Source organism: Typopeltis vanoorti, chromosome 13 (assembly GCF_054136105.1).
Source record: "Typopeltis vanoorti isolate ZY-2024b chromosome 13, IOZ_Tvanoo_1.0, whole genome shotgun sequence".
Lineage (NCBI taxonomy): Eukaryota > Metazoa > Arthropoda > Arachnida > Uropygi > Thelyphonidae > Typopeltis > Typopeltis vanoorti.
Window position 1 is genome coordinate 16,259,907 of NC_143561.1, and position 12,835 is coordinate 16,272,741.

General features: G+C 35.3%; 1 protein-coding gene across 2 annotated transcripts in view; it reads right to left on the bottom strand.

The window, feature by feature from the left end:
* Window positions 1–548: 548 nt before the first annotated feature.
* Mulk (acylglycerol kinase-like protein Mulk) overlaps window positions 549–12,835 on the bottom strand; it is a 182,859-nt gene continuing 170,572 nt past the window's right edge. For both annotated transcript variants that reach the window (XM_090402840.1, XM_090402841.1), the window contains exon 16: window positions 549–706. In XM_090402840.1, the coding sequence (XP_090258966.1) occupies window positions 605–706 (102 nt within the window). In that variant the 3' untranslated portion in view covers window positions 549–604. The remainder of the gene's footprint in view (window positions 707–12,835) is intronic.

Genomic DNA, 12,835 nt, shown 5'->3' on the forward strand with positions numbered 1-12,835 from the left:
TTTTGTTGATGAAAGCAATGCACATACACTTCTCATTCTCATGTGACAAGCCTTATACTACCCAGATGAACAAAACTTCTTAGAATGCCTACTCATAGTCTTAAATGACTACTTCCAAACCATTTTTCAGTAGGGTTCTGATAACCTCTATTTCAATGCTTGTAAAACTCAATCTTGTCTTCTCATTAAAAATCATTTTGATACTATCTAAATCTCTAAAAAAAGTGTAATTTTTCTAGGAATAATTCTTATGTCCATCTTTCTTGGTATGAATATATCAAAAATACTGTTCTCTCAGAAACCCAAAAATTAGATTGTGTTTTGCTGCAGGTGTTATTTTATCTCTAAACAACAGTTATTTTTATACATATCACAAACTCATCTAACCATTGAATTCTGCCCTCATATTTCAGGTAGGCACCACCTGAAATGCTTTCATTTCCTTTTCATACTTGGATCTCTAAACAAATTTTTAAACTTTTCTTTCCTGTTTTATAAATTTTAGCAATACATGTATATGTAAATGAAATAATTTCACAACTGATACAGGCATTTTGAATTTTTTTATTAAAAATTCTTATAATTACATATTTTACAGTAAAAATTAATTTTTACTATAAAAGTACACTTTCTGTGGCAGAAGCTGTAAATGGACATCTTGGGCTTCAAAATTCTCCTTGTCTATACTATAAAACTCTTCTTCACCCTACAGAAAATAAGTTTTTTTTTTTTTTTTTAAAAATACACCTATCTTAGGTTGGTTATCAGTCACTATGAACCACAAATTCTTTCACGGCAGTCAACTTTCACTCATTCTCCCAAAAGATAATTAGTAAATAAGTGTTATATGAAATGTAAGATAATATATTGCAGTTATAATTAAAAATAAACTCACATGAATAAGTAATCTTTCAAAGAGTTTAAATAAAAAATTAAATACATTTTAAAAACAATAATCTTAGAAATATCTAAAACATACAACAGGATCACAAAAAAAATCACTCTTAAAATAAAACCGGAACTAAGCAATATAAAACATCCAAAAACTACTAATTATTAATATTTTTTATTAATCATCATCCTCATTCACACTTGTATTTTTACTCACTATACAGCTAGATTTCCACAAATGCCTTCTATTCCATCTTAAATCCTTCTCAAAAAGTAATAATTACAAAAACCTGTATTTCATAATGCAGCCTCTTTTTATTCATATAACATAATATGACAATTGTTTTAAGTGAAAATATTATGCTAACATCTGCTCAAACGGTATCACAGGAAAGTATCCAAATATCAGTACTAAACAGATCCTAATATTAATTTTTATATTAACTAAAAAAAGTATGCTAACCACATAATGAAGGGTAGGGAAACATTTTTTTTTTGTGTGTGTATGAATGTATGTATATATGAGGTGTGTATGTGATAGTTACTCAAAAAGCAATGCATACTGGGTATTCCCCATCCCCATTTAGTCAATGCCATTTAAGTAAAAGAATTAATAAAAATTCTTTTACTGTTTCTGACAGAGAAGATATATTAATGGGAATGATTATGCTTACTGGAAAGTCTTTTGTATACAATATTACCTGCATTGATATTGCATCCAATACATTATAAGATGTATATTTTATTTTATTTATTTTTAATGTGAATTAAACTTATAATACATTATTAAGACCAAAAATAACTTTTTCAAGCCACTTCTGGTCTCCAATAAGCAGAGTGGGATCTGAACATATAACTTATTCATTGCAGGATAGTGAGTATGCTATGAACTTGACCAATATGGCTGACAATTTTACTGAATGCATAATATGATTTTGATGCCATCCCATACTGATGATTAATTTATGATCACACTAGGAAATCATAAGGTGACCAAACCTGCATAATTCTTGATTTTGATGAAAGTGAGTTATTTTGTTACCCAATCCGTTAATAACGGAAGAAAATATGATTTTTTTAAATATTTTTCCTGGCATCCTATTAATTATGGTAGCCATTTTTATTCAGTGAATTGATAGAATTTTCACTATTTTCATCATCATCATCAAATTCCTGCCATGTACCCTCAAGGGGTGTACAGGATATGATAGTACTACATGAAAAAATTACATCATTACTAACTTCCTATCTACAATTTTCCTCCAAATCAGTCTGTTACTTGTCAGGACTCCAACATTATCAGATCTTATATTTCTATCGTCTAAGGCACTTTGTACCATATCAATCCACCTATATCTTGGTCTTCCTCTGGGTCGTTTTCCTGCCAACCTGGCAGAGAACACTTGTTTTGCTAATCTTTCCTCTCCCATTCTATTTAAGTGACCATACCATCTGAGATTAGCTCTGCTAACGCATTCCTGGATGCTGACAATGTCAAGTTCTTTCCTAATATCCTCATTTTTAATATGATATTGCCATTGATGCCATCTGTTGACGCCTCTAATCTTTCTCAGGACTCTCATATCTGCGGTCTCTAGTCTTTGGTCAAGTGTTTTACTTCTAAACCAGCTCTCAGATCCATAAGTTAAAATTGGTTTGAACACAGTCTTGTATACAGCTAATTTAGTGTTCCGACTAATTTCTTTCTTATTCCATATGAATTTATTCAATTGACTTCCCACGATACCAGCTTTGCTGATTCTGTTGTCTATTTCTATATTTAGTTTACCATCTTCAGTAAAAATTGTGCCTAAGTAGCTGAAATGTTTTACTTGTTCCACAGGTTCTCCATTCACAACACAGTTGACATTTTCAATGATTCTGCCTATTTTCATTGTCTTTGTCTTTTTATTGCTGACCTTCATACCATATCTATTACAACAGCTATTCAATTTAGTCAGAGAATCTTGCAGACTTGTAGCGGATTTATTTAGAAGTATAACATCATCTGCATAAAGCAAAGAGCTGACATTAACAACTCCAATTTTGATATCAGGTTTAATACCACATTCCTTCATAATGTGATCCATATAGATAATGAATAACAGAGGGGATAATGTACATCCTTGTCTCACACCAGATTTAACATTAAACCATCTTCCTGTACTTCCTTCAATTCTAACTGCTGACTCACAACTCAAATAAAGACTAAGTATTGCTTGATATAATGCCCCATTGACACCATATAACTGCAGCGTATTGAATAGCTTCTCTCTTGGCACCTTGTCATATGCCTTTTCCAAATCGACAAAACTTAAATACAGATCTTTGTTATATTCCCATGCTTTCTCGACTATTTGGCGTAAAGTGAAGATCTGATCCTGACAGCCTCTATTTGGCCTGAATCCAGCTTGTTCTTCACCAAGCTTTTCTTCCACAATTCTTCTCAACCGTTTCTCAAGTATACTTGCATAGATCTTGCCAGGAACACTCAGTAGGGAAATACCTCTGTAATTCTCACATTCAGTTTTATTTCCCTTTTTATATATGGGTACTATGAGAGCTCTACTCCAATCATCGGGAATTTGTCCCTCTGTCCAGGCTTTCTGAACTATGCAGTGCAGCCACTGTAAGACTCTTATACCACCATACTTCAGCATTTCTGGTCGAATATCATCTACTCCTGCTGCCTTTCCACATTTCAAGCCTTTGATGGCTTTTTCTACTACAAGTATGGATATGTATTCCTGACTGCATGCCTGGTCAGTGTTTTTTATCACTGTGCTGTCATCACTGCTTGTTTCATTTAGCAGTTTTTCAAAGTAATTACTCCATACTTCAAGGATATCTTTTTCTCCTGTTTTCATTTCACCTTTATCATCTCTAATTCCTTTTACAGCACTCTTTCCTCCATTCCTAAGCTTCTTCAACAACCTCCAGAATATTTTGCCACCTTCTTGATATTTATTTTCTATGTTCTTGCCAAAGTCCTCCCATGACTTTTGTTTAGCTAGTTTTACACACTGTTTAGCTTTCTTACATTTGTCTCTGTATTCTGTAAGAGTAAAAGCTGACTTATTTGCCAGGAACTTTTGATATGCTTTCTTCTTTTCCTTCACTGCCTCTTTAACTTCCTGTGTCCACCAGGGAGTTCTGATTTTTTTTATCTTTGCACACAACCTCACCACATGCCTCTCTGGCAGAATCAATCAATGTTTCCTTCAGAGTTTGCCACTGAATCTCCAAGGTTTGATTCCTGTTCTCAAACTCTTTCATTTTCTTTTCAATAATATTTCTGTATTTTAGTCTACAGTTTACATCTGAGAGCTGCTCAACTTTTATTTGCTTTAAAATTTTCTTACATGTTATTCTTTTCAATATGAAATTCAATTTTATCCTGCTCAAGACTAAATAGTGATCACTTCCAATTTCAAATCCTCTGTACACTCTGGTGTCCTGCACCAGGGAGAAAACATCACTATCAACAATAACATAGTCAATGAGACTTTTCTTATTCCTAGCCTCTTCTCTCCATGTGAATTTGTGCACATTTTTATGTTGGAACATGGTGTTAGTAATAACCAGTCCATGTCCTGAGCAGAAATCCAACAGATATTTGCAATTATTATTAGCTTTGCTCTTTTCTCCAAATTTTCCCAAAATATTTTTGTATGTCTCACAATCATTTCCTACTCTACTATTTAGATCCCCAACAAGGACCAACTTTTCCTTTTTCATTGTGTCAGTTGCTTTTTCTAAAGCCTCAAAAAATTCCTCCACTTCTACCTTAGTAGAACCTTCTGTGGGACCATAGGCACAAATAAGTCTCATTGTCCAGTTCCCCATTCTCATATTTGCCCACATTACTCTACTTGAGACTGACTGCCATTCAAGAAGATTAGCCTCGTATTTTGTGTTGAATACTATGGCTACTCCTTCTTTTCCTTGATTGTTATTGCCTGAATATAACATTTTGTATTTATTGCTCAGAAAGATCTCACCAGTTTTGGTCTTTTTTGTTTCAGTCACCCCTATTATGTCGATCTGGTACTTATCTAATTCCTCAGCTAGCTCCATTTCTTTGCCATTCAGGCTTCTTATGTTGATAGTACCGATCTTTAACTCTGGTGATGTTGAGTTGGGGTTTGTTTTCAGATTTGTTCCAGTAGCTGACTTTTCGCTGTTCGCCCTGGTTCCCTGGCGAAAACAACGGGGGCCTTGTTTAACCGGGCGACGCCCCAGCCGGCATGAAATTTTGTCATGCTGTACCATCATTTTTTATTTTGGTTTAACCAATAAGAATACAATTTGGTCGGCTAAATCCCAAATTGCCAGCCCATCCTCGTTCATTCAGTATCAAAGTAGATACCCAACGGGGTGCACCACGAGAAGGTGAGGATTGGACATTAGGTCAGAAGCCCTGGTCGGTTCTCCGCATTCCTTTAAAGGCTATGTGGAGGTCTCCTCTCAGTTATAGAGCTTTGACCCTTAAGCACCCCACTATTTTCAAGAGTTTAAAATAATTACGGCTTATTTCCAGATAAGATACATAGAGAAGACAGCAACAATTCAAACACGTAATAATATCCTGTGCTGATTAACATCATCTCGGTGGGGTGCTAGTCCACAAGTACTGCACACCTCTGCACTGGCACTTTGCTTTTCAACAGCTGAGTATGCTAGCCCTGTTTGGGAAAGATCATCACATGTCAAAATTATTGACAAGGTTCTTGATGAAACATGTCGGCACATTACTGGCTGCCTTAAGCCTACAAAAATTGACCATCTATACTCACTGTCTGGTATTGTACCTCCTCATATCAGAAGAACAACACAGAGCATATATGAGCAGAAACAACAATTAAATGATGAATGGCATCCTTTATATGGACATGTTGCAGTAAATAGGAGGCTAAACTCAAGGAAAAGTTTTATTCACTCAGTGGAACCATTGGTTGATTCCATAAAAGCCACAAGGTCAACAATGTGGCAAGAACAATCTCCAGTGACTCTGAACTTAAACAAATCTCCTCCATCCGGTTTATTTACATTTAGACTGGCAAAGATGGAAGACAGTGAATAGACTTCATTCTGGAATGGGCAGTCAAAGCAGAATATGGCCAGATGGGGCTACACAGACAATGACAGCTGCTCATGTGGTGAAACACAAACAATGGATCACCTTCTGCAATGCTGCCTAATAGACATTAATAATATATTAGGGTGACCAACTCTCCAGTATTTTAGCTCATCCCAGCTCCCGTATTGATCTTCAAATACTCTCATATGTTTCATAATCAATCATTGTCATTAATTTTTCAATGTATATTAAAACAGCCAAATACAATTTGACAATAATATTGAGTTGGAAAATTGTAATCGATACAATTCTGTTCCGACCAACGAATATACATGGGTGTTCCGGCAAAGATGTTATATTGGTGCATTGATCTTGTAACCATTGGCATCATTTTAATAATCGATACACATATGGAATCAAATCGTTGGTAGCGATTTTCAATATACACTTCCGGATTTTGTTTGTCTGTTTCCTATCTTGTGTTCTTACCAGCCGTTGTGTCTGCATTCATTCCCAAATTATTTTCAGTATCCTTGAATCGAGTGCCATAGTATATTTTCATGATGGATAGTGACAGTGAAACGGAAAGTAATAATGTAAAAACGCCATCAAAAAAGAAATGTAAATATTTGTTTATCTGAAGAAATGGGAAGAACAGTACTCGTGGCTAAAACCCGTGCCATCCAACGTTCACAAAGCTAATTGTATATTATGTAAACGTGACTTCAGTATTGCCCATGGGGGTAATAATGACTGCAAGCAACATTCTAGCACTGAAGGACGTAAACGGAGAGAGAAAGATGTGAAGACCCAATCTCCTTTATTTTCACGTTCAAAAGTTGGTCACCCCATAATATATGTACCAAGAAGATTTAATGCAGTGTAATGAAACAGCTTTAAAGTATATTAATCACTGGATGAGTAAAATTTGACATTTTATGTTTCTGTGTAATATTTTATGCATGTGGCATTTTTGTCTCTTCACGTATGCTTTTAATCATTTATACAGGGTGTTCGGGATAAATTTGACATATTTATAATTAATTATATTTTTCCGTAAGTTACATGTATTAACACACACTTCTCTTCATTTAAAAGTTTGGACCCTTCTTCATTCATATACAAGATGTCAGAAAGGATGGATAGCTGGAACCCACCTGAATCATGGAAGAGAATAACTTGTATCATGATGATTCGTGCCCGCCATCAAAATAAGGATATTACGACTGCTGCCCAATGCTCCCTGAATACAGTAAAAACAATCAGGCATGAACTAGAGACTTGCAATGGTGACTACGAGGATGTAGCAAGAAGAAAGATCCCTAACAGACGATCTGATTGCGTTCGTACAGCAGAATTCCTCGCAAATCTGCAGGAACAGGTGTTGAAGAACCCTGGCATTGGAATTCGGGCTTTGTTCGTGGAGTTGCTAACTGTAGTCAAGCCCTGGATAACAAGGGTAGCCAATGGTAGGCCGTATGTATGGCAGCAGGATTCGGCCCCTTGCCACACCTCTGGGAAAAGTCAAAAATGGTTGTCTGAAAATTTCTACGACTTCACCAGTCCAAATGTTTGGCCTCCAAACTCCCCAGACCTTAACCCCATGGATTATTTTGTATGGGGCGCAGTTGAAAAAGACACCAATCGCACTTCCAGTAATACAAAAGCCCAGTTAATGGATAAAATTAAAACAGTTTTGCGGCCCTTCCCAGGGAGACTGTAGCATCAGCTTGTTCGAGGTTCCGAAGCAGAATTGAAGCTGTGATCGATGCTAATGGTGGTTATTTTGAGTAAATCTTGTTGATAGTATTGTAATTAACTCTGCCTGTAATGTTTTTTTGTCAATTCATTAAATTTAATAGATACAAAGAAGATTTTCTTTTTCCTTACGAAACTGTCAAATTTATCCCGAACACCCTGTATGTATGATCTTACATTTTCTGTGGTTCGCACATGCAAAATAAATAAATACTACAATTTTAATGCTCAAGATGTGTACTTTTTTTTACTTTTTATTTGCATTTTCAGATAATTTTTTTTCAAGATGACAGTAAACTGTTTTAGATATTCTGAGTGCTCTGTTTTATGTATACATGTAGTGGAATATGTTTGCCAAAAATCACCTTGCCTGAAACATTTCTTATATGAACAAAAATTGCCTCAAAGTTCGCAAAAAATTAAAATTGATCAATTTTGAAGTCCAAAAACAGTTATGTGAGGGACCAAATAATTTTTTTTAAATTTTATTTGGATATAATAATATAATAAATTATAAATTATGAGATACTCTTGAAAGTGGCAATAAAACAAAGTTGGTCCCATTCTGTTATTTTCATCCCTTCAGCATATTTAGTACATCCACTTATCAGAAATTTTTTTATGCCTGCCTGAGTAGTGTGAACAGGGCTATGCCAACCCGAGGGTGCACCACACCCAAGCAACAACATTGATAGGGCGGCAAGAAACAAATATCAAATATTTATTTTATGCAGTTTTTCTTTTAGTTATTTTTTAAGGGGTGTCCGATAAAAGTTTGCACCCGAGCGGCAAATACCCTTGGCGCATTCCTCAGTGTGAAGCAAATTACATGTCGAGAGTTTTTACATATCACCAGCATTAATGCTAAAGTAGAATAAAACATTAAAAATATTTTATTTTATTTTTACTTTTATACCAGTAACTTAGCAATGTGGGCAGCATAATTTCATATTACTATGGTTTGAAGAACAGGTGCATTTTTGAAGTCTTATAAAATTTTGTTCTATTTTAACAATTTTACTCAGATAAAAATAACTGGTACATTAAGATGAAAAGCCAAACGGCTATTTTTTCTGGCGAGGTTGATAAGTAAAGGGGATAAAAATCCCTTATTGTTTTTCAGCCAGTATGCGAAACTCTAAGATCGAAAACTACGATCTAAACATTTCATGCCGATGAACTGTCGGCTGATCCAAGTGTAAGTGACCACTTGGTAGTGCCACACCAAGGCAACTCGATGCAAAGGTGGTAACCTTTGCATCAAGTTGCCATTGAAAACATCGAAAACTACGATCTAAACATTGAAACGTTTAGATCGTAGTTTTTGATCTTAGTGTTTCGCATACTGGCTGAAAAACAATAAGGGATTTTTATCCCCTTTACTTAACTGGTACATTACTTAAATATAATTTATTCCCCCCCCCCTTACCCTCACCACCAACAAAAAAATCTTGCTGACAATTTTAATAGTTACTATCGTAAACATAGAAGATCAGAAGATGATTGATTCATGGTGAAACCTTGAGTGACTGCAACAACTTGAAACATCTCTGAAGCAGAACAGAGGCTGAGATACTTCTTCGCTGTATCCTGTGTTATAACCTAGACTCCTTCCCTAAGCATTTCCAGTGAGTTCTCCTCACCAGCCTCCAAAAAATCATTCAATCAAGTTAAGTTTCTTCTGTGAACCAACTAGGAATTATGCTGACATACAGTCTAGTGGAACATGCATGACTTGGAAGGTGTCTTAGTCTTACTTTGACTCTTACTAGCTGATGGTCTGTACCCAGGTATGCACATCAGAGATGCTTGTCTTCCATCATTGGAGAGCCAGGGTGTAATCAATTTGGTACCTTGACCTATCATGTTATATGTCCAAGTATAGGTCCATGGTGAGTGTTTCTGGAAGAAGGTATTGGTAATTACTAATTTGTTAGCATGTTAGCAAATTCCAACAGTCTCACCATGGGTGTTACATTCATCCAGACCAAACATGCCACACTCGGGCCAAACTCTCTTATTCTTTCCCGCTTTTGCATTAAAGTTCCCCTAAGAAGTCAAGTACATCTCTTTTTGGTAGGCAGTCCAAAAAATCTAGAAGTTTTCATAGAATTTCTCATTTTCTTCATCAGTTTATGTGGGTACATAAACTATCATGATTGACATGTTGGTAGGATGAGCCATAAGTCTAATACAAAACTATCCTGTCATTAACCATGAAGGGCTCTTGCCTGAACTGTCTTCAGTATCACAGCTGCCCTATGATGCTTTGAGTTACCTTTGAATAAACAACTAGCTTACTATCCTGTCTTTTGAAGTGACCTTCTCCATTCCATCTTTTCTCTGTAATTCCTGTGATGTCAATTTTCCCTCTAAGATTAATCCTATACCTCCTGTATTCCTCGTTCAAATTATCACTGACTTTTGTTGGAGACTGTAATATACTTCTCAAACAGGATCCTCTGCCTAAGCCCTGAACGCAGTTCTGATTATTCTGCACAACAACTGATGCAGCAAGAGATGTATTATAAGACACAACAATATTAGCATTTTGGAGTAAAGTCGCTGCAAGAAAAAAAAGTGGAGTTGGGACTTCCATCTACTAGGTGAGGCAAATACCTAGGAGAGAAGGCAGACTCCCACTGCATAAGATGAAATGAAATAGTAAAATAGGAGAGATTCACTCCTAGCCCTCAAATATTCTAATAGCATCGGGTGGAAGGAGCAAGAAGAAAAGGACGGGACCAGTCTACAGATAATATAACAGATATATATTACTTGAAGTAAGGCATGGTCCAGCATCAGGTAGGTACCTTGACTTTGGGTTTGCCACTCCCAACTCACTAAAGTAAGCCCTAAAGGCAATTTATTTTCATAGAAGAAATGCATCGATCAAGCTGATTAAAAGGCATACCTATTCCACTAACATGCATAAACGAAACACCAAAAAATAAGACTTAGAGTTCTAGTTTCAATCAAGGACATGCAGGGTAGAGTAAAATATAGGGGGAAGGGACACTTAAGCAGATGAAAAATACAACAATCTGCTTAAGAACCTTAAGCAGATAGCTGCCATCTTGAAAAAAAATTAGTTTGTCCAAAATGCAAATAAGAAATCAAAATGTACGCATCTTGAGCATTAAACGTCAGTAAAAAAAAAAAAAAAATCAGAAATTGGACAATCTGGAAATAAACACTGATTAATTTTAAAACCTGCAAAAATGAAAAACTTCTATAGATCTGCTGAATAAATATGGCAGTCATATTTATGCCAGAAGAAGAAAGAAAAAAAAAAAAAAAAAAAAAAATTCTGGCAATTAAAATCTAATGCCCAAGATTAATTTCCAGGCATTCAGAAGGTGGTGTTACAGATTATTGTTACATTTCACTTTACTATTAGTATAAACTGCATTTGAGAAAAACAGGTTATCTGCTAAGATTATAAGTGAAGAATTCATGGTGATTTTAATAAACTTTTGTACCTTCAAATAAACATAACAGCAATAAGAGCTAAAATAAAGAAGCATCTTATCTTAAACAATCTTAGAACACATTTGGTGGAAAATAAAGATTTAGTTGATGATAGTTGAAAGTGAATTAAGAATATCCATGACACCATCTGAACAAGCACTGAGATCAATTTCTCATAACTCCTTCAATCAAGGAAAAAAAAGAATAGATATTACAAAGCCCTTTCTATTTTATATTATTATCGTATCAACCAACATAAGGCTGTAAATGATAACAGGAAAGTAAATCTTCTCAAGAAGAAATTCAAATGTAAATTTGAGATTTAGAAAACAGGGGTACTAGTGTATTAGAATGATTTAGCATTCTGCCAATGTTGTGCAATGATTCAGCTTACATTTAAATAGTTATTTAGTATTCTACTGGTGTTCAATTGTAATTATTGGCTGTCAACTTTAACAGCTACATCACTACAATGAAAGGGAGTAGAGTTACTTATAGAAGTTAAGATAGATAATGTGAAAAAATGCAGAGCAAAATAGTTAAAAGAGTGATAAAAATAAGAGGAACGTCCAGAAAGTAAGTTCCACTGGGCTGTCAGAGAAACAAAAATATACTTACAAAAAAAACTTTATTGGAAATTAAAGTAGACATCTTTCACTACTTTTCTACATTTCCGCCATTGTTCAGGCACTTATCATAATGGGGCACCAACAGTTGTATATCTTCATTGTAGAAGGTTGCCACCTGTAACTCAAATCACATACTGACTGCTTCTTTGACCTTGTCGTCGTCGTCGTCGTCTTGAAACCGCCGGCCACCAAGGAAAGATTTCAGATGTTTGAAAGGGTGAAAGTTGCTTGGCACGAGGTCAGGACTATATGAGGGATGATGGAATTGTTCCCAGCCGAAGGTGGCAATAAGTTGTTGTGTTATGCCAGCTTTCTTAAGGGTTTGGCAGTACATACTCACGTTGATTGTGGAGCCTTGACCCAAGAAGTCTAACAGCAAAATTCCTTGTCTGTCCCAAAACACAGTGCACATGATTTTCTGAGTGGAAACCATTGTCTTCAATTTCGTTTTGACTGGTGATGAGGTGTGTCTCCACTCCATGGACTGTTGTTTGGATTCAGGGGTTGCATGCGATTTTACATGTGGCAGGCAATTCGATTTTCTTAGACATTATAAACACACACCAAGAAGCGTACGCACTGCGAGAGTGTCTGAAAATGGCACCAATGCCTTGCTAACAAATCAACAAACTCAGCATGCATGCATACCATTGAGATCGCAGCACTGCAGTGAAAATATTTAAAAATGGAACTTACTTTCTGGATGTCCCTTTTAGCAAATGAATTTGATAGAATGAAGACTATACAAGATATTGCTTTGGAGGTTAAAAAAAAATATCTGCAATCTATCCCTTTGTAAGTTGTTTTATGAAAGAACACTGAATTTTGTTTATGTTAATTAACATATAAGAATGCTAGACTTTCCAACATTGTACCTATACTGACTAATTATTACTCTACAAATAATAACAAATAAAAGACTGTTATGAGATTTGTCTCTATAAAGAAGATTTTTATACTCCGAGGGTTTAGTATTTATACAAGGCTTCAATTCCAACTGCTGCAA